The sequence below is a fragment of the Nelusetta ayraudi genome, unplaced genomic scaffold (genome assembly GCF_046127955.1).
Source record: "Nelusetta ayraudi isolate G7.1 ecotype Tasmania unplaced genomic scaffold, CSIRO-AGI_Nayr_v1 ptg000018l, whole genome shotgun sequence".
In the NCBI taxonomy this organism is placed as follows: Eukaryota; Metazoa; Chordata; class Actinopteri; order Tetraodontiformes; family Monacanthidae; genus Nelusetta; species Nelusetta ayraudi.
The window spans coordinates 3,349,590-3,371,628 of record NW_027466068.1 but is presented as its reverse complement, the minus strand read 5'-3'; the positions used below and the strand labels follow the sequence as shown (position 1 = coordinate 3,371,628).

General features: G+C 43.6%; 3 protein-coding genes across 4 annotated transcripts; 1 reads left to right on the top strand and 2 right to left on the bottom strand.

The window, feature by feature from the left end:
• Positions 1-984: 984 nt before the first annotated feature.
• On the bottom strand, positions 985-10,498 carry rnft2 (ring finger protein, transmembrane 2). 2 transcript variants are annotated; one of them, XM_076025827.1, is made up of 10 exons: positions 10,320-10,498; positions 10,043-10,205; positions 8,974-9,485; positions 8,316-8,392; positions 7,420-7,520; positions 7,070-7,223; positions 3,583-3,732; positions 2,415-2,480; positions 2,215-2,316; positions 985-1,455 (listed from the first exon to the last, which is right to left on the bottom strand). In XM_076025827.1, exons 3-10 carry the CDS (start codon positions 9,278-9,280, stop codon positions 1,321-1,323), a joined length of 1,092 nt encoding a protein of 363 aa, XP_075881942.1. In that variant the 5' UTR covers positions 9,281-9,485; positions 10,043-10,205; positions 10,320-10,498; the 3' UTR covers positions 985-1,320. The 2 variants fall into 2 exon arrangements, with proteins under 2 accessions (XP_075881942.1, XP_075881941.1); XM_076025826.1 differs by having other exon boundaries at positions 10,125-10,205.
• Positions 10,499-10,543: 45 nt separating this feature from the next.
• spring1 (SREBF pathway regulator in golgi 1) lies at positions 10,544-13,845 on the top strand. The gene is made up of 5 exons (XM_076025830.1): positions 10,544-11,186; positions 12,302-12,464; positions 12,564-12,715; positions 12,888-13,001; positions 13,328-13,845. The coding sequence occupies exons 1-5, from the start codon at positions 11,088-11,090 to the stop codon at positions 13,409-13,411; spliced, it is 612 nt and encodes a 203-aa protein (XP_075881945.1). The 5' UTR covers positions 10,544-11,087; the 3' UTR covers positions 13,412-13,845.
• Positions 13,846-14,521: 676 nt separating this feature from the next.
• Positions 14,522-18,273, bottom strand: LOC142887903 (uncharacterized). The gene is made up of 3 exons (XM_076025829.1): positions 18,169-18,273; positions 17,935-18,074; positions 14,522-15,459 (listed from the first exon to the last, which is right to left on the bottom strand). Exons 1-3 carry the CDS (start codon positions 18,182-18,184, stop codon positions 14,992-14,994), a joined length of 624 nt encoding a protein of 207 aa, XP_075881944.1. The 5' UTR covers positions 18,185-18,273; the 3' UTR covers positions 14,522-14,991.
• Positions 18,274-22,039: the final 3,766 nt, after the last annotated feature.

Sequence of the window (22,039 nt, the reverse complement as noted above, 5' to 3'; positions counted from 1 at the left end):
ACACATAGCTTGTGACACTGCGGGTAACGAGCTATGTTCTTAATGTTGTCTGTGATCTTTGAATAGAAGTTTTTCTCTGATGTTTTACATGTTGTGTAAACCGATTTACTAAAATTGTCTTTTATAAACCTATTTACTATTTTTACTCTTTGTCCAAATCAACATTCCATAGGGATCTTTCACAGGTGAACAATAAAAAACAACAATCTACAGTAATAGATATTGTGCCGACATCACATTGAATCAGACGAGTGACTTGGTATCATGAAACCTGTTTAATTATTGTACAACTGAAACTTTTTGCACTAACATTGTTTTCTGCAATAAAGTGAGAACAACACTAATAAGAAGATGCAATTATCTGAAGTGCTGTTTAAAAATATACATGAAATAATTAATGGCAGTTTGGGGGTGAATAAATATGCATTCAGCGCTGATGGCCACAGAGGATATAACGTGCACATGACCAAAACCTACACAATATGTGGTCACATTGCCTCACGCACTGTTCCCACTTACAGTGAACCCTTGGAACTTTCCTTGCCTTTTTTTATGGGGTACCCTTCAATATTTATTCTATCTCTACATGTGCTGTATCAGACCTTGATTATTTTTTTTTTAAAGATTCATTCCTGTACCGATTTGATTAAGTTGATTATTTGTATTGTAGTCTACATGGTTGGGTGTTTGCTTGAAATGAGTAAAGCACAGGTGTGCCCCTTGATCTCTACTTGGATTCTCTGTGTATATACAAGATGTGTTCATGACTGTTTGGACTTTTACCCTGACGAAGCCACAAAGTTGAAACGCGCAGGTCCAGTCGTTTTTAATCTGTGTAGCCATGCCTTAATAAAGGCTTTTTCATTTTCTTTATACAAGTTCCTCATCCTCACCCTGCACTTCACTCGTACACTCCCCATTTTTGTGCAAGGCCTTGACTGAATCTGTCGGCTTCTATGAATGCACCCCAACCAAAGAGCACCCGTTTTGTTTTGTTTTTTCCTAAGGATCCAAGCTGCGCCCTTCCTTCTTTCTTTCTTTCATTCACTACAGAATATGTTTCTACAGATTTTCATTTGATATCATTTTATTTTCTCTGGTACAAACAACGGAAATAACTTAGTTTAAATAAAAAAGTGCAATAAGTTAAACAAGAGCACAAACACAAACATAAAAAAAATACAGGACTGAACACAAAGGGAAAGTACAACCAGGTCAAGAGGAAGATGCAGTGATTGTCTGTCACACGGCCACAACAACAGTAACTCATCAAAGTGGACATTTAAAAGGTCACCGACGACGCCACCGTCACTGCGTTGCTCAGTAGACCTGGAAGTGGGCCGAGGTGGTTCCGTCCTTCCAACAGCGAGGAGCCTCCACCACGGTGGAGCGACACAGCGGACACGTCCGCTCCCGCTCGAACCACAGACACAGACAGTCCTCGCAGAACACGTGCTGAGGGGACGCAGGAAACCCAGAGTTAACGCTGTAGTTAGCGATGCACACCGATACCAGCATCAGGTACTGGTACTAATACTGTGGCTCATACTCTACTTGTACTCGTAAAATGCGTACCGATAACACGACACCGATACCAGTTGTACATGTATGAACAGTATATGACAACTTTTTTTAAACTTGTGTTTGTACTCCAGTGAAACTTGTTCGAGAAAAACATGCTGAGGAATGTTGTTAAATTAACAGAGCATCTGTGGAAAAATGAAAAAAAAATCAAAGTAAGTCCATAATGTGTAATGGCCTTATTGAGTATCGGTATTGTTGAGAAATGTACTGCAAGTACTCGTACTCTACTCGTTACTGTAAAAAAAAGTGGTATCCGTGCATCCCCACCAACCGAGATCTAGAGCAGTCTGGAGTACTGCAACACACTGGGAGTGTGTTTGTGTTTACGCAAGTTTTTCCAACTTTGAATGAATTAACATCAAAGGCAACTTCTGTGAACTGCGTTAATATTATGAAATGGGAATAAAGCACAGTGAAAGGTTTGGCCATGTGCTTTCACAATATTACAGCAGCTGAATACTTACACTACCTAAGAATGATATACTAGCTTGTGTCCCTTAATGCAGACAAACTGAGTGTGGTCCAGGGTGTCGATGGGCTGGACCGTTGCTGTTTGCAGTGACTCCTTGAGCTACAGGGGGCGCTGTAATCCTGCTGAACTTCATTCATCGAGCCCCTCCCCCTCCTCACCTGACACAGCAGAGCCACAGGGTCCCTGAACTGAGCCTGACAGATGGCGCAGACGTCTCCGGCCTCGCTGCACTGCTGGCTGCCGGCTCGGACTCCAAAGTTCTGAGTGACAAATTTCAACACTTGAAACCTCCTTTCCCCCCCCGACAATGTGATTTTTGAAAAAAAAGCAGTTGTGAATTGCTTTTGGACAGTCTGACCTGGGAGCTGCACAGTAGAACCAGGGCCTTGCGAATAGCCGACACTCGTCCAAAGATATCGAGGGACTGCAGGGTGACGCAGAGGAGCCGGAATCATTATTCATTCATTCATTATTATTCATATTCACTAATTCGGGGAATCTGCAGCCCACAGGCGGGAGTTTCTTACTGGTCTAACCTTTGTAAAGTCTCGCCGTTCTGACGGAAAGTGCTACACTCAAACTTGTACAGCAGCCCACAGCTGCAACTCTGTCACAGGACTCGGGATTCACAGTGGAGCCTGTTGCTGCTGGTGTTCTCTGACTTTCAACTGGTCCCACATGAATCAGCGGCAAAATGAACAACAACCACACATCATCAGCAGCGGGACGCTCCCAAACTCTGCCAGACTCTCATCACGGCGCTAGCTTAGCGCAAGCTAATCCTGGGACGCATGAAACAACAGCCACTCCTGTACAAACGCTCTGCAAAACCTTTCACACCAAATGTAACACAGCGATAGTGACAACTATGCTGTGTAAATAATTAACTGAGGCATCATTCGGAGTATTTGGTCCCCTACTTCATACACTATTTTTGCGTTTGCATTTGAAGTTTGGACAGAGGAGTCGTGGCTCTGAAAAGTCTTTATGACTTCCTTTGAGTGGCTGTTTTCAGGCTGCGATGCGGCTTTTGCGTGAGTACTTCCTGTTTGTTTTGCTCCCCCACTTCTGAACAGCAGTCTTTGCTATGATCATATCAAGTGTGGGCTTTTTAGGGCTAATCATTACCTTTACAAAGGAACATCAAACATATTTTTGCATGCTTGCTTTACTGATATCTCTGCGGCTTTATCCTCTATCAGAGGCACCACTCATGACTAACAACACAAACCACAACTTTATTTCTTAGAGCAGAAACGACATCTGGCTGAGGGCAAAGGGTGTTTTACTCTCTACTTGTAAAGAGCTGATGTATGTATGTATGTATGTATGTATGTATGTATGTATGTATGTATGTATGTATGTATACCTGCATGCATGCATACATACATACATACATATATATCATGTGGTAGTTGTCTGCTGAGAATCATCCATTCCAAAATGCAGGAAGCAGTTTTTTGTTATTTTAGGTTGTCAGCATGCAGCGGCTCTCCAACTCTCCAACAATCCTTTTCTCCACTCACCTTGCAGATGCTGTAAACGATGATGAGTGCGGCTCCCAGGATGTAACTGCTGGACGGGTCTTCGCCCACAATGTACTTATACCACAGCTGGATTGGCACGAGGGCGCGAAACAGCTGACTGAGCTCCTCGATCAGCAGGTAGTACTTTCCCTGGTCAGAAAAACACACAGAAACAAAACAATATGAAATAATGAGGTGAGGAACCCTCCATTTTTAACTAGGACCAGGCTGCATGCTCTCCCCGTGTGTGTGTGTGTGTGTGTGTGTGTGTGTGTGTGTGTGTGTGTGTGTGTGTGTGTTGGTGTTCCACCCAGGTACTCCCAGTCTGCACTTCTGTCCAACTGGAAACTCGAAGTAAGACTCATCTGTCATTCAGCGGGACGGCTGAAGATGAAACATCCTCAGTGGGAGCATTTCCTCCACACTCCACCTGCTCATGTGTGCAGCAGTGGCATATCAGTGGTTGGTCAACTCTGAAGTACAAAGCACTATTGATATCAATCAATAGTAATAATGACACTTGACAAATAGTGTAGAACAGGCACCGACAAACTACGGCCCGGGGGCCATATGCGGTCCATTAAACTGTCGGGCGTAGAAGCAGCTCACATCAGCCTCAGCTTATTTGACATGATGATGTCCCGCCTCGTCCCTCTGACCTCAACCAATGGTACGGAGAAGACCCCGCGTGACCCCTCTGCTCATCCCCTCTGCTCATATCCTGGTAGGCTGCAAGTCAAGCCTGGCCCAAGGCCGCTACACCTGGCGGCATAACCACGTCCTCAAGTGCCTGGCAGCTACTCTGGAGACCAAAAGGACACAGATCAATGCCCTCCCCCATCCGTCTGTCTGTCCATCCCACATCTGCAAGGTTCAACCGAGAAGGAGCAAAGCCAACCAAAGCCGACAGATTAGCGGACATCGGCCAGCTCCGAGAGACTCGAGACTGGAAGCTGCTAGCAGATCTGAGCCACAGGCTCTGCTTTCCACCTGAGATCACTACGACAAACCTCAGCAGACCAGACCTTGTGCTCTGGTCCCCTTCACTTCACACCATCAATATCATAAAGCTCACTGTTCCCTGGGAGGCGGCTGTTGAGGAGGCCTTCAAGTGCAAGAGTTTTAAGTACACCGAGCTGGCATCTGATGCCAAGCAACATGGTTGGAAAGCCAAGCTTTGCCCAGTTGAAGTCGGCTGCAGAGGCTTCGTGGGCAAGTCTACCATCGGGCTGCTTCAGGACTTGGGGATTCCAGGCCAAGTGCAACGCCAAGCCATAAAAGCCCTCTCGAGTGCAGCCGAGGAAGCGAGTCGGTGGCTCTGGGTGGAGAAGCGAGACTCCTCCTGGGCCCCAAAATAACACAAGGAGGACACTGGGGTTGGAAGCAGAGGGGGGCACAGCTGGGACGCCAGGTGGTGCCAATGAACTGGAGGTGTTGTGGGCCATCATCGAAACACAGAGGAAGGAGGGTGCCCACCTGCTGACCCCAATGACGCTCACAATCCCAGTCCTACAATAGCAACAATAGCACAACATAGAACTGTTCTCCAGGCCACTTGACTCCTCCATCTCGTCGAGAGCAGCGAGGTATTAAAACAGCCCAGACGTGGCTGCTGTCCAGAACCTGTGCTGCCTTCACAGCAGTGCGGGAAATCTTGCTGCTCTGCCGAGGGAAACTGGCAGCGGCGCGCTGCACTTGCTTCAGAGACTCCTGCTGCGGGGGCTCTAGGCAACCCCCCCCCCCGACCCCAGAACCATCAGCACAGGAGAGATAAACTTGTGAGAAAGCCCTGCACCCATCCCACCTCCTCACCCAACTGCTGTACCAGTGAAGTGAGAGTCCTTTCAAACAGCAGTGGCCGCCCTCCAGGGTTAGAAACTTTCATCACCACTTCCTGGGTGTTGGCTGACAGAGATGGATAGAAGCAGGCTGGCGGTCGGGGTGGGGGAGGGGCGATCTCTGTCTGAGGCCGACTCATCTCCTGGTCCCTTCAGCCCGAGGACGTCCCACTGCGGCCGTCATATTAAAACTGTCACGGCTCAGGTTTGGACAGCAGCCAAGCGGTTGGAGAGTTTGAGCGCCACCACGAGGGGCACCAGAGGGAGAAGCTTCCTGTTTGTTTGTTTTTTCGTTGTTGCTTTTTTTTTTTCTTTTTTTTTACCAGGCAGTCAAATCAAATCTCTTCATCCAACAAGCAGACAAGAAACATTAACGGGCTCAGTAAGGTTCCAGTCAGAGGGAGCGTTAATGAGTAGCAATGAGCTGTTTTCTCTCTTCTTTAATTTGCACGTCTTGAATGATTCTAAAACTCTTTGAAAAATCTTTCTTCATGTGGTTTTAGCTTCTAGTCTTGACTCTTTACACAACAAACACAAAAAATCCACGGTGAGAAATATCATGACAGCATCAATGATCATTTTCTTTTCTTTGAATGGTCGTCGACTGCAATAGCGAAGCAGAAACTATTTCAATACAAGCTCTTTTCCTGTCTAACACTGTGCCACACTGGAATAATAATAATAATTACTAATTATTATTATTGGTGGTTCGTGTCCCTGCAGCTGGTCGACAGGTTGAGGACATGAGCAGAGCAGATCTCTGGCCTGCTGACGATAAAACATCCCTCAACACCTGAGGCACGTCCAGTTAAAGCTGTAAATCCAGTAAGTGTGTGTGTGTGTGTGTGTGTGTGTGTGTGTGTGTGTGTGTGTTTGTTTGCATGGAGGCAGCAGGTAATGGTCCAGCCTCTGGGGAGCGATGACCTCATCCATGCAAACTCCAGAGGGAGAATGAGCTCAGTTACTGGCTCCCCACAGGTCTGCACATCTGTTTATCAGTGGAAAATGTAATCTTGATATTTGGTCAATCTGTCCCTCCTCACACACAAACACACACCGGGACTGTGAGGCGGCACCTGGGAGGAGATTTCGCCCTTCAGCACTCTCACACAGAGATTAGCAGCTACTTGGCTTCAGATAACATCCCTGTTTCACAACCTTCATCATCAACTTCCTGTCAAGCTTCTGATAAGAGTTTTTTTTTTTTTTTTCTACACCACATAGTTGATCGTTATGACAGGGTCGGTATACATTCGCAGGTCCCCGCTCAAGATTATTATGGGAACATCAACAGACACACACACACACACACACACACACACACACACACACACACACACTTGTACAAAGAGGGTAAGAGGTCAAATTCTGTCACATTCTGTTTCAGCCTGAGTTTATCTTCTTTTTTTTTTTTTTTTGAGCAAATAATCAGAAGCGCCTGCATTTGGAGTCAACTGGGGTAAAAAAAAGTGTCAATCATCACTTTGTAACCCTCAGGGTTGTGTCTTTGTGTCTACCTGCTCAATTTACTGATGGACTCAAAGTCAAGGATTCCACCTTGACAGCAATAGACGACAACAACAATAAGAGTGGACCACACAATAATAATAGCAATAATAATAATGATGATAATAATTGGGGTTTCTTACCCTGGATTTGAAGGCCAGCAAAATCTTGGGCAGGAAGAGGACGAAGCACTTGAGGCTGATGGTGAAGTACTTGAGGACAAAGTCAGTGATGCCGACCACCCAGATCAGGTCGAAGAAGTCCACTCTGCTCAGGTTGGGCTTGGCAAACATGAGGCTGTGGGAATATTAGAAAGCAGCCTCTGGATTATGTTGCAATATTAAAGCTTGAACAGTTGAACCAACACTGAAATTGAACCCCTGTTACGACTTGGGACTTTTTCTAATGCAGAAAAAAAAAAGCATGAAAAAAAAACCAAAGACGAGGCAGCGGCTGCTGTAAGAAGTAGCTGCTGCTGCCGCCCCGCTGCTACCTGTTGTGCAGCTCCTCCGGGCTGAATGTGTAGTAGATGTAACTTATATTTCCTGCCAGGAAGACGACGATCCACAGCACCACCAGCACCGAGCGCTCCTCCTGGAAACACCACAGAGATGGACGCAGCAGAGAATCGCATTTCACATTTCTCAAAGGAACCGCTGATAATGAGGTGAAAGGTCGCATTGAACAGACACACAGTCACTTCTGCTGCCTTCTGATTTGATCCTTCAGAAAAAGAATCAGTTTTGCTTGCCACGTTTTCTTTGTCTCTGGTGCATCTTAGCAATCCACCTCCACTGACAGCAAAAAGTCAGAAAAAGAGCCACTAAAGAAAAGGAAACAAATAAACTAGAACTAGAATTAGAAAAGTGCAAGTAGAATTTTTGCACTGAAAACATTCACAAACACAAATAACTGTAGTTCTGATGGCCTGTAAAAAAAAAAAAAAAAAAAAGTCCTTTCAAGTGTTTGAGGAAAGTTTGTGATTTCAATCAAGCGAAACACATCAGATGAGCAAAGAAAGGCTTTGACTTCAAAGTGACGAAGTGAGAAAATATCCGACAGAAACGGCCCTTTCACTGTTGGACTTCACAAGATTTTTTTTGTTGGCTCAAAATAGTTTACAAATAATACTGGTCTTAAAGTTCAATAATAATAAATACAACTTCACGTGATGTTTCTCCCAAAAATATTCACTATCTCTCCTCTGTACACATCCAGATGGTTTCAATGGTGCCAGGCAGCAGAAACAGGAAGGACCAGAGAGGAGATTTAATGACCGAGTCGCTTGGTGCCAGATTATCAGGGGGTTCGATGGAAGCAGATGATTGGTTCAACTCATTAAGGTTCTACGCAACAACACACACGGCACAATACTGTGGTTGTTGTTACCCTCAATGCCACTTGATGCCTGAATGTTGCGTTGGTGTAGGCGAAGGTGCTGGCCATGGCCACGCACACAGCGATGCCTGCAGGGAGAGAGAAACCACCCAGCATCCAATCACAAGACAACTCTCCATTCACTGCCTGTTTTCTTCACTCTCGGGGTACAGACAGGGGCAAGCAAAATTGTTGACTGGTGGGACACGGTTGGTTCTAAGAAGGAGCAGATAAATGGAGTGTGTTGGTGACACACTTCATAGGAGAAAGAAATATATTGTGGGATATGAAGAAAACATTTGATGTAATGTAATGTAAAGTAAGTTGCAACAAAATACGTGTTTTTGAAGCCCCACGGTATTTAGCCCTATTTTGAAATGACTCTTAAAACACTGAAAAAATGTATGAAATACATAACCTGTTTAACAATTACCTTATTTGATAATTAAATCAATTTATATTATATTATTAATATTATTCATAATTAATCATGATCATTATTCAATCATATTTTATAGAATAAATCAAATATATTTAATAAAAAAAATGATTATAACAGTTAGATTTTATGACTACTTAGTATTAACAGGCCGGCCGGATTAAAAACTTAACGGGGCCGCATATGGCCCGTGGGCCGTAGTTTGCCCACGCCGGCTCTAAGAAGTTGTACCTAGCTTGTGCTGGAAGCAGACTTTGGCCAGCAGGATGAGGATAAAGGGGAAGCCCCTCTGCAGCCATGTTACCACGGCCTTCAGCTCCGACAGGGCAGGGGAGGGGGTGGACGCCTCCTCCTGGCCCTCCTCCCTGGAGCCGCGTCTCTCCTGCTGCAGCAGGGAGGAGGTGCGGTGCTGCAGGGCGTGGTGGTGGTGGTGGTGGTGGTGGAGGTGGTGGAGGTGCTGGTGGTGCTGGGATGGACGGGGCAGGAACGGTCCTCCCTCCGTGCAGTGGGGTCCTCCTTCCTCTCTGGACGAGGCCATCTGGATGAAGACCTCAGGGGGGGCGGAGCCCAGCGCCAAGCCAGCCGCCTGGAACTGAGCAGAGGGGACGGAGGCGGACGGGACTCCCACCAGGCCGGAGAAGAGCTGCTGTGGCGAGGAGGGTGAGGTGTCGGGCTTCAGGCAGTCAAACACTCCACCGTCGTCCAGGCTGCTGCTGTCAGATCCCAGAGTTTGACTTCGGCTCCTGGTAGAACACATGGACCAGTTTAAACATCTGTTACTTTAAAAGGTAGCATGTTGTTGGTTTGTGGCCCTGCAATGAACTGGCGACTCGTCCAGGGTGTCACCCTGCCTTCGCCCTATGACAGCTGGGATTGGCTCCAGCAGAGCCCCAGTGACCCTGAGCTTGGGAAGAAGCGGGTATTGAAAACGGATGGGTGGATGTTGCTGGTTGTTGCAATAAGGAGAGCAGAGTTGACGGTCATCACTCTTTAAAGTGACCACAGTGTCTGTATTATCACTGAAGCCTCTCCAACAATAATATCTGAGTCTCCAGTCTGTCAACAAAAACTATCTGGATGTGAGAAAGGTCTGTGCTTTTCGACTCTGATGTCTTGTTTTTGTCCCCTTCCAAACATGTGAAAGGCTCAACATAGCATCAGATTTAGTTTTTGGACAGCTCTGTTTCACTGACGTTCATGATGGAACATACTGCAACTGACGGCTGGGAGCTGGTGCTTGGACCGGAAGTAACGCGCCAGTCATTACTAGAAAGTGTGATGAAGGTGTTTCACAGCTTACGCATGAAGGTAGTGACGTATTTAAAGGGCGGGTGTCTGTCTGAAAGCCTCAGCGAGCTGCTTGTGACACACACTGTGCCCACCTTTCTGCAGGCATGCCCTCGGTGTTGCTGCTGTGTCTCCTCTGCATTGCATCACGACCACCATCGTCACACGTCCCGGCTCTGCAAAAAAAAAAAAAACAATACGCAAACATCAACGCCAGTTCGCAGAGGTGGTCAATCAGAAATCCAACCTGGAAGGCAAACATGACGTCCCTAACGACATTGACAGCTTACCTGAATGAATTAGATTATTCCCATTTCAATTTGTTATTCTTCTTTTGAATTGAAAGGATCTTATTATTTCGGTGTTGCTCAAGAGATGCACCGATCGGCTGCGGCCAAATGCAAAGTACTTCCTGTATGACGTCTTCGGCGGCAGCTATTAGCCAATCAGAGTTCGCTGCCAACCTCACAACTTCCGTATTCATTTCCCCCTGACAGGATATGTCATATGAGTAATGTAACTATAGCTTGTTTACTGGGCGTAATTTGGGAATAACCTAATAACGTAAAGAGGAGAAATATTGTCAGCAGTGAGAGGTCAGAGTGAATTTGCTTAACATTTTACTTAAAAAAGCAAATCAAGAGCTTGTCCTACACAGCGAACCATGGCTGGCGACAGCTAGCTAGTTAGCAGGCTAACAATGCAGGCTTTTGTGTTGGCACGTCGCTAGCTAGCTTGCCTCCACTTATCTGCTTTAGGCTCGGGTACAATTATTATTTATTCATTAAATTAAAGATGCTTCTGTGCAAGCTATGCAAGTAACGCCACGTCCGGATGTCGCAGCAGCATGGGTTAAGTAAGCGAACACGGCTTCATTGTTGCGTCGGCGTTTAGTCGCAGCTTTGTCTTAACTGTCACCTGCGGCGCTCTGCTGCTCGGTCGTTGTTGGAGCTTTCGGCATTTGCTGGTCCGTATCAGTCACGACACGAGAAAAAGCAAACAAAAAAAAACAACAAAGTGCATCGGGGACTTAATTTCTTCTGCGAGGAAGCCATGCCATGATGATGATGCTACGGCGGTTGCTGAGGAAGCGCTGGGTGCTGGGAGTCGTCTTCGGACTGTCCCTGATCTACTTTCTCACCAGCACATTGAAACAGGTACACACTGTTGCTAATGCACCACCAATGCTGAAGCCTTGCGGAAGTGCTCCGTCCTGCGGGGTGTCAAATCATCTTAACGCACTTATTGTTTTATTTCACATTTTGTGTCGGTGGCTGTTTTCCCACTGACACTAAAATACTGAAATTCTGATCTCTCCTCATGGATCAAACATTCAGATTTTTATTGCACCAAAAACAAGTCCAGTAATCCTCAACTTGGCCTTCAAGACTGCGACGACCTGGACAACGTCGAACCTTCAGACGCATCAGCAAATCATGGCAATATTTATTCCAGCTAATCACAACATGTTCAGAATCTTTCTTGGATATAGGAATCAGTGACTTATGTTGCTTTGGTTCCTTTATCTAATATCATGCTACCAAACCGCGTGTTCGTTTAATGAAGAAAAGGAGACAAGTGAATCTGAATAAGTTTTAGTGAAAAGAAGAACAACACATTTGTTACAGAGATCTGATGGAGAGATCTCTGGAGTCGAATCCTGGCCGTCGCCAGAGTCAGACTGACTCCTTTCTGCCAAGAAAGTCCTTAAATGCAAAGACAAACAATCTGACTCCTGATTTGAATGTCTTCTCCGGTGTCGTCCTTTGATTGGCTGTCCATTCTTCCCCCTTCAGTTACTGTCATTGTTCGTGAATCACGAAGCAGGTCCTTATTTGGCCGTGAGCCAAATGGTCCATCCTTCCTTCCGGTGTGACCTGTTGAACCAATTTGCGGCAAGACAATCTCAGGTCACAAGTTCCCATCCCTGTGACTGGATGGGTCGCAAACTCTATGAGGGTCGCAAAGGCACTTCCTTCAGCTGACCACTCTCTGGTCACCCCAGGTTCATGAGACTTAATGAGTTACACAGTCTTTGCTCACAAGGTTTTCAACACCACCAGGGCACTGATCATGATCATCAAATATGCACCAAAACACTACATATAGCAACATTCAATACATTTATACATTCAACTCAATGTAATAATTCCAACATATAAATGTAATGTTACAAATATAATAGCACAATAGGCTATGACGCAAGATGTTAAACGTCTGCTTCCAACACTTATTAAAATAACTTGAATAACTTTGTGCCGGACCTCTGCAGGACGAGCAGACGGTTCGCGATCGCACGCTGCTGGAGGTCCGAGATGCAGATCGCCGCCGCCGCATTCCCTGGAAGGTTCGCTTCAACCTGGGCAACAGCAGTAGGCAGATCAGTCAGTGCAGGAACTCCATCCAGGGCAAGACGCTGCTCACGGACGAGCTCGGTGAGAGTTGCCGTCGCCTCTCGCGGAAGCCAAAGTAAAGGCAGCGCTTCCATCCGTCTGCTGTGCTTGAAAAAGCTTTTTGTCTTGATGCTTTTTCAGGATATGTCTGCGAGAGGAAAGACCTGCTGGTCAACGGCTGCTGCAACGTCAACGCCGCCAGCAGCAGACAGCACGTCTGCAAAAGCTGCCTGGCCAACGGCTGCTGCAGCATCTATGAGTACTGTGTGTCCTGTTGCCTGCAGCCTGATAAGGTGGTCTTTAAGGACAACATTTAAAAAAAAAAAAAAAAAATCTAAAATTGAAAGAATTCAGGACTTGAATGAATTATTATTAACCATTAATAGTCGACGTTACACCATCAATATCCTGAGTTTTTAAATGAATCTTTCATTAATGCACTTCCTTCTTTATCTGTGTCACCAGCAACTCCTGCTTGAGCGCTTTCTGAATCGCGCCGCTGAAGGTTTCCAGAACCTCTTCACTGCTGTGGAGGATCATTTTGAATTGTGCCTGGCCAAGTGCAGAACTTCTTCACAAGTCAGTTGTGGTCGGAAAAAAAGCATGAAGTTCAAATTTTAACTGCAAACTGTGTATCCAGTGAAACGTTACCGTGCAGCAGCAGCAGCATCATATCAAATAGCCTCAAAAGTTCCTCAACCTCTTCATGACTGACTTTGAACTTGACCATTACTTCCCTCTTGACACTTTATAGTTCATTATTAAGCCCTCGGCAACTAGCAAAATAGTTTTGATAGTCTAAACACTTTTTTGTCAAATTATATTGATTTTGAAGTTTGATGGATATTGAATCATGGTGGTAAAAATAAAATCATATCATTAATGTATTTTCTCCTCTTTGGCAGAGTGTTCAACATGAAAACACGTACCGAAACCCTCAAGCCAAGTACTGCTACGGAGAAAGTCCTCCGGAGCTCCTTCCTATTTAAATGTTACTCTTGGATTTAGTGTGAATGGAAACAGCCGTGGACCACAACACACACACATCGCCGTTGGGAAACTTTTGACCTACTTTTGACTGAAAAGCTGCAGTCATCGTAGCACCCAAGACATTGGAGGCTTTCCAGGAACTGACCTCACAAAGGACTTGAGCTTTATTTTACGTGATTATTTACACTTCATAAGTGCATAGAACGCTTCATACATTTCATCCGTGATGATCATCAGGTCTTCATAGCAGGCAGCTCGTCAATCAGCGTTGGCCTCAAATCCCTTCATGTCATGTCATTTGTGTGTGTTTAAATAATGTTACAGCTTCCTGTTTTTTTGTTTTTTAATATTTAATTAGGAATGTGTCATTACCTCCGTGTATAGTGCATGCGTGATAAGTGCTATTTAATAAAACTGACCGTACCAAAATGGATTGATGGTTTTCAGTGACTCTTGATCGGTCTTTTTTTAATGGATTTGGTGTTGTCATCATTCATTGCATTACAGGGTTGTTAAGAGTTGTGCAATGTTTTAAATGTACAATAAAACAATAGAAAGGGAAACATTCAGGTAAATGACATTGTGCCAGGAAAGTGTCAGTTGAACTAAGACTAAGACTAAGAGCTCGCTTAGACACATTCGCGACACTGCAACTTTTTCTCAGTATCATTAATTGATCTGGAAGCTATCAGGAGCAAATTAATCACTGCTATCGTGTTATTGTTCTACTGCAGTGCACTGATGGACGTTTGACAGACTTTTCTGCGTTACACTGCAGTGTCCATCTGTGCACACATTTCACAGTGGAGTTTGGTGATTGGAAGGCAAACTGGTGACCCCGAAGGTGATGTTCATCAGCCGCATTTCCTGCCTCGGGCAACGTCACCGCTCACAGGGGATGCTGTGGCCAAAGCAACACAATCAATCATTCTGAAGGCTGAGAAAACAAACTTTAGTAATTAAGACACATATTGCAGCCCATTTTCCATATTGTGCCTTTGGCAAGTTGATTAATTGCGGTCACACCAGCGCTGCATTATTCACTCAGCAAATTGGAATGCAGCCATTTTGATGGGCAAAAAGCCTGACATGTTTTAGGATAGTAATTTTATTGCACATCTTAGCAAAAAAAAAGAAAAAAATCATGTTAACATTGTTAATGGTAATCCCCGTTTTCCGATGCTCCACTTTTTAATTTCAGGTTGAAATCATGGTACCAGTTTGTGCACTGGCTTCTGTTCTGGTTTCAAAGGAAGGAAACAATGAAGTGACCGATTATGGCTTTGCACAAGCACTACTATGCTGAAAAACTCCATTATGACCAATGTAAATTATTATTATTTATTAAATGAATGTATTTGGCATTACTGTTACAGACTCATTTTTAACCACGTAATTTGCTCCAGTTGTTGGATGGATGTGACCATGCTGACATGTATTTTAATTAGAATTTTAGTTTTATACATAAGGTGTTAAAGCGAATACTTAAAATCTGACATGTAAAAAAAATAAAATAAAAATAATAAATCCTAATACAAAACCATCATCCTATCAGTAAAAAAATGATGTGTTTAAAGCTTTACACCATGTATCCACTGCCCTCTAAGTACCTCTTATACGTTGCCTTCATGTGCGCAAATGTGTTTTTATCTTTATACCTAATAATTTGGCCCCTTATCTTACGCTGCAGCCAACCCAAATAAGTTTCAGCCTCCTCAAGCAGTGTGTGGCTCCACTGCTTCCTCTCAAAAACAGACTGGGGTATTTTTGGTGGGCGGGGCTTAGGCCGGCATTCCCCACCCAGGACCTCCTTCAAGCAGTGGCTGAGCTCGTTGACGGTGGAGGCTGCGTCCTTGAGTTTCTGATGGAGAGCTAAGTCCTCTGGGTTGAGGTTCGTCCTCTGATCCTCCAGGATCTCCTGCAGGCCACCAGCCATGAAGACCAGGCTGCACTGAACTCTGGATCCCAGCAGGGGGGAGTCGTGGTGGACCAGGAGCTCCGGAAAACCAGGGGACCAAGTGCCCAGGTGCTTCCCGTTGGCCTTGTCCTGGAAGAGGAGACCGTGATGGAATATCAAATGGTAAATGGACTGCACTTATATAGCGCTTTCCAGCAGCTTCACAGTACCCCAAAGTACTTTACAATGGGATGGGAGGCCATTCACCCATTCACTCACACACTCCACACACACACCAATGAGTGGCTGCTGCCATGCAAGGCACTGCCAGCTCCATTGGGAGCAATTTAGGTAATAAGTGTCTTGCCCAAAGACACAACGACAGACTGGGATGGAGCGGGATTTAAACCGCCAACCTTTTGGTCATTACACAACCTTGCTTTGTACAATCAGAGAAGAGAACCAACTGCACCCCCAGAGCAAGCAAAGTGCAACAGTGGCCAGGAAAAACTCCTCTGGGGGAAGAAACCTAGAGCACATCCAGACTCCAGAGAGCCGTCATCTGCCTATGACCAGTTGGGGTGAGAAGGAAATACAAAAAATGTAAAGAGAGGGGGAGAGGGAGAGAGGGAGAGGGAGAGGGAGAGATAGAAGTAGCAGACAGAGAGTGAGTTGCAGGGTTAACAACAAAGCTCTCACAATGTAGATGTAGATAGATAAGAATAAATAATTCAAATATTTGTATAAATAGATGTTTTTATGTCATATACATCAAGCATTCTAAAAATGTGAAGTAGTGGGTTGATATAGCTGCGGTCCATCTGGAATTTGTTTATCTGTGTTTGCTGTCCATGCAGAATGTGTTTGTCTGTGTTTGGGAGGGCAAGAGTCCATAATGGCCCATGATCCGCCGTTAAATCAAGTCCTCCGGGAAATGAAGTCCTCGGTCCTGATCCTGGTGGCAAAGTTGAAGCGATGACACCAAGACTCCCAGGACTGCACTCTCCGGCTCCCAGCATCATGGTCATCACCTGCCAGGGACACAAAGAGACTGCGGCAGACTAAGAAGAATGCTGTGGTCAACTGTAATGAAAACAGAAAGAAGACCACTGTAAGATGCCATCAGGAGGACGTTACTCACCTTTAGCCGTGCAGTCTCAGCGCTGTGATTATTCCTAAAGCAGGACTGAAACACCTCAAATAGATTGTTTTCATGTAAGTAGTCATTGAGCAGCCTGGCAACTATTTTTTCTAAAATCTTAGACAGAAATGGAAGATTGGAGATTGGCCTATAATTGGATAGGACACTGGTATCCAGATTAGGTTTTCTAATTAGGGGTTTAATTACAATTACATACATACATACATACATATTTGAGTGTACACACACACAATACACAATACACACACACACACACACACACACACACACACACACACACACACACATATATATGTATATACATATATATATATATACATATGTATAAAGTCTCTAAAATTAGATCAGGGGGTAGGAGTTTTAGCTTTTTGGCTCCTTTACTTTGGAACCATCTCCCAGCCTTGGTGCAGGGGGCGGACACGGTCAGATTATTTAAGAGTAGGCTTAAGACCTTCCTCTTCCAAAAAGCTTACAGTTAGAATCAACTCACTGTCAGTTATGCTGCTATAGGCCTATGCGGCTGAGGGAGATCTTTCTCTCCCGTTAAAGGGATTGTCGCTCTGTGCAGGTGGAGCTTCTATCACTTTTTCCTCTCCACCTCAACTACCAATTCTTTGCATGATACTGCCGCAGTCTCTGTGTGTCCCTGGCAGGTGATATACGTAGACCTGACCAACTGCAGCAACTCCAGATCATAGCACTGCCCCCACAGGCTTGTACAGTAGGCACTAGGTGTGACGGGCGCATCACTTCATCTGCCTCTCTTCTTACCCTGATGCACCCACCAATCTGACACAGGGTGAATCTGGGGAAAAAAAGGGCTTTAAATTGCTAGGGAGCATAAAGATTGGACTCTGGAGCAATGGATTACTATGGCCACTATGGAGTACCATGGCTACTTCTATGTCTCTCTCTCTCCCTCTTTCTCTCTCTCTCTCTCTACATTTTTTGTATTTCCTTCTCACCCCGACTAGTCATAGGCAGATGACGGCCCTCTGGAGTCTGGATCTACTCTAGGTTTCTTCCCACAGGGGAGTTTTTCCTGGCCAGTGTCGCACTTTGCTTGCTCTGGGGGCGCAGTTGGTTCTCGTCTCTGATTGTACAAAGCACTTTGAGACGTCCTTGGGTGTGATTTAGCGATGTACAAATGAAAGTTGATTGATTGATTGACACACATATACATAAGTGTATGTATATGTATGTCATTATACATGATACATGTTCACACCTTCACTTTTGTGTTTTTTTTCTTTTTGCACAGATTAAAACATTGTGCAAATAAATGATGAAATATTGAATTTTACTTCTTTATTTTTAAATTTCAATAAATGATTCCAAAAAATTACTACTACTTATATTGGATATGCTCTTATGTTGATATATGAACATGTTCAATATCATTTAGAACTTCAGACTTTTCTAAAAATAAAAAAAATAAAATAAAAATAAAAATAACTACTCACAAAGCTGGTCAAAGTGGAAGAAAGCTGCCTTCTTGTCAGAGCCGTCAGCTTTTGGGGGCTGCAGGGGGCAGCAGCAAGTTTCTCTGTGGACGCGCCTCCATCCAGGACCACAAAACAGACACATGTGACTGTGAAAACATCTGCAAATGCACAAACTGAGTTGAGATCCACCGCACATGTTTTAAAAAGGTTTGGCACATTGGTGTCTTCAGACAGACTGAGGCAAAAATCCACCTGCTCTGCATCTCATCGTGACTCGGCCTTGTTGTTGGTGTTGATTCCCCAGACAGAGAAGTTGAAGAAAACCAACCAACCCTCGTCTCTGTCCAGAAGGCTTTATAAGGCCATGCCTCTCAGAAGAGGAGAGTGACACACAGCTACTATCTCATGATATGATGTGCACTTTGATTACACACACGCACGCACAGTAGCCAACCACCAGCGATCACTTCAAGACTTTGTGCTGTGCTATTTTTTTTTTTTTTTTTTGGGCCACTTCCACGTAAGAAAGAAGTGCTGCCTGATTGAGATTGAAATAAGATAGTTTATTGAAAAAGTCTTGCATTTAACCAAACCATGCATGCAGTGTGACACAAGGGAGGGATTTTTTTTTTTTTTTTCAAACAATGTCAACAGAAGCAAGAGGAAGGTGTGGCCATGTCGGATTACATTTTTTGTCTTTGTATATTAACCACTCTGCGATGAACTGGCGACTTGTCCAGGGTGTCACCCTGCCTTCGCCCTAAGACAGCTGGGAGAGGCTCCAGCAGACCCCCGTGACCCTGAATAGGAATAAGCGGGTATGGAAGATGAATGAATGAATGAATATTAACCACTATATTTTCTTCATCGGCCTTTGAATACAGACACTGTGTGTGTGTGTGTGTGTGTGTGTGTGTGTGTGTGTGTGTAGAGCGGGGTGTTTCTCTGTGCAGTCACTGCACTACTCTGACTGACGACGCTCTCCGATAGACTTCAGAGTCCATCGTTTATTGATCACGAATCACTGCACCTCCTGTGTTTTAGCTCAAGTCGCTCAACTTCAGTATTCATGGTATTATTATTATTATTGTTATGACTATTATCTATATGAAAAACAAGACAAGACAAGTGATGCTGGAATTGAACTTGTATTGTAAAATTAAATAAAATGCATTAACAATAAATAGGAATTAAATAAAAGACAGAGACATGTGACTTTGTTCTGCTGTACCAATAAATAACAACAATGAATGAACGAGGCATCATTTGACAGAAGAATACATTCCTCAACAAACTGGACTGGTCAGCAACTGTCTTCTGGTTATTAATAAATATGTTAAAAAAAAAAATGCATATGACCACACGTTCTTCACATGAAGTCACGTGTACTGTTTACAAACAGACAAGGGACAAACTTGACAACTGAACCGGAAGTGTGAAAGTGAGGCATTAGAATGTGGTCTTTGACAATGGTGGAGAGCCACGACTTCAGGCAAAATATGACACTGTAGACGTACACCTGCCGGGCAAAGTCGTCCCTGAGGTTGGACAGGTCCACCGAGGTGTCCACCGCCGGCACCGACACGTTCCGGTCCAACAGATTTTGGTTCAACCTCCGTCTCAAGATACAGAGTCCCCCCATTACCTTCCCGGTGAGGTCTTTGGTATTGTTCTGTTTGGGACAGCTCCAATTTGCCTGAAATCCCTTGACCTCCTGCATGTGGAGGAGAAAGAGCTGGTTTTTCCTGTAGACGTCTTGCAGCTTGTCAGTGATGTTGGATCCAGACACCGTGGAGTCGGGCGCCTCGGGCCGAATCTTGCCTTTGAAATCGCCATTAAAATGACATTGGACCTACAGCGAAAAAGAGTTTGAGGTGAAGAAAGTCCCAATCATCGTGGATAAGGAGCTTCACATAATGAAGTTGGCCTTACAGTAGCAGGTCATTTAGAAAGGTGCAATGAAACACTCATTTATTTATATGTGCAATAATCCAACTGTCCATAAAATGTAATGTCTAGCTTTTCTTTTTTTTACTCTTTAAACATTTTATTTCTTTTAATTGCACTAAATTGATGCTGTAACTATGCAAATTTCTCTAATGTGGGATTAATGAAGGCCTCTATTCTATTCTGAGATTTAACAAAAAATATTAAACCCCAAGGATTAACATTTACAAGTTTTATTTATTTATTTATTGTTATTGTTATTGTTATTATTATTATTATTATTATTATTATTATTATTATTATTATCATCATCATCAGTCAGGCACATTTCACTTAATGTAGTAAAATGTGCCTGACTGATAAACACGTGTCTATTGTTGTGATGGATTTTTCAGTGCACTGGCTCACAGATATTAAAAAAAAAGGTCATATTTTAAATAGACTGGCAGCGAATCACAAGGCGCAAAGTGCTGCCATGTGGTCCGACTGATGTTGACATCAAACTGGCTTTAAAACGTGTACGCTGGTGTTGGCACATAACACCAATATGACCAAGATGTACTTACACAGTTATACAGGAGAACTTCTGATTGAGTCTTCAAAAGTTTAACCTGCTTGAACGTGTTGTCTTTGTCTTTGCAGTGACTGACAGCTGGTTGCAGTAGCAGCAGCAGGACTGAGAATAAAAGGTGAGTCACACATTAAAAAAACAAAACAATTTCCGACGAAAAAAACAAAAACAGAGATCCTGCGATGATAAGATTCGCTTTAAATCTGTTTTCCTGTGAAAAGAAAGTGTGGTTGTCTGCCATTGTGTGAAAGTGCTAAAAAAGATAAACGTAAAGAGCCAAAGTAGGTAAAGAAGCTTGAAATAGCTTCAAAACCAGCCTGTGTGTAACCTGATATCATTTATCACTCAATCTATTTAATCCATTTTAGACATTCTATTGATGCACCAACTGCATTAAAGGAAAGTGTTTTTTTTTTTTTAATTGTCAAAGTACATGTTACAACGACAACGAAGATGTTCCAGATCATAGCGTATTACTTGATAATTACCTCAGCATGCCAGGCAATAGACAGTGTAACGGCTCCTCTGTGCAACTACAAATGCTAAATGTGAAACAAATACAGTATATGTAAAAATATGGACGGATATAAATGGTTACCAAAGAGAGTGGCATGTCCAGGGAGTCTCATGGTGAGGAAGAAGAGTCGCCCAGTGGCCAGAAGCTCCTGAATGAAATCAACAAGTTTCACTATGTCTTATCATTTTCACTCGTAAACCATCTTTATATACCATCATCTACCCACCCACCCAACCACGTGGAGCAAAGTTCCATTCAGAGGTTTGTGTCACATGCAAATTCCCTTTACCAAAAAAGGCGTTTAAAAAAAATATACACTTTGCAAAAAAAAAAAAAAAAAAAGTGCAGTGTAACCCTAACCCCCAGTGTTTTTTGTTTAGAATACACTTGAGATTTTGAAATGAGAAAACGGAACTAAAATAACGATGAAATCCTAAATACTGAAATAAAAACAACATACTTGCACTGATAAAACTTATCATAAACTTGAATTATTTGTTTATAGATTTCTTTCTGCCTTGCAATTTTAGGATGTGTGGAAATAAAACCGGCACATTCACAGTCGCAATGTACCTCATTAATTTGGTTCATAACATTTTAATCATAAGTGTGATGGACATGGTTTTATTTAGATGCAAGGTAAAAAAAAAAAAAAAGAAAGAAAAAGCGAAGAAAGTCCCATGTTGGTATGTTTCCATCACTCATTCCAATCACTTTTACGTCATCTGGAAAATCCGAGTCTCACCGGTTTGAATGCGACAGGAAACGTACGAGCACCCATTTCTTTATTCTTTATTATACTTTTTTTTGTTGACCTAAGCAGCACAAAAAATGCAGTTGCTAACAGATTACACAGCTACAAAATGTAAATGTACCAAAGAAAATATTCATGTGTTATTAGTTTCATTAAACTGTGCAAACAACAAAAAATAAGACAGAGTGTTATTGACCTCGGGTTAAAAAAAACCAAAAAAAAACCCAAAAAGATGTTGACCTTCATCATAAAATGGGACACTATTGAATATATTTGCACAACTTGCACATTAAACTAATTCAACCAATAAGTGTAAGTCCTGCTGACTCTTCTT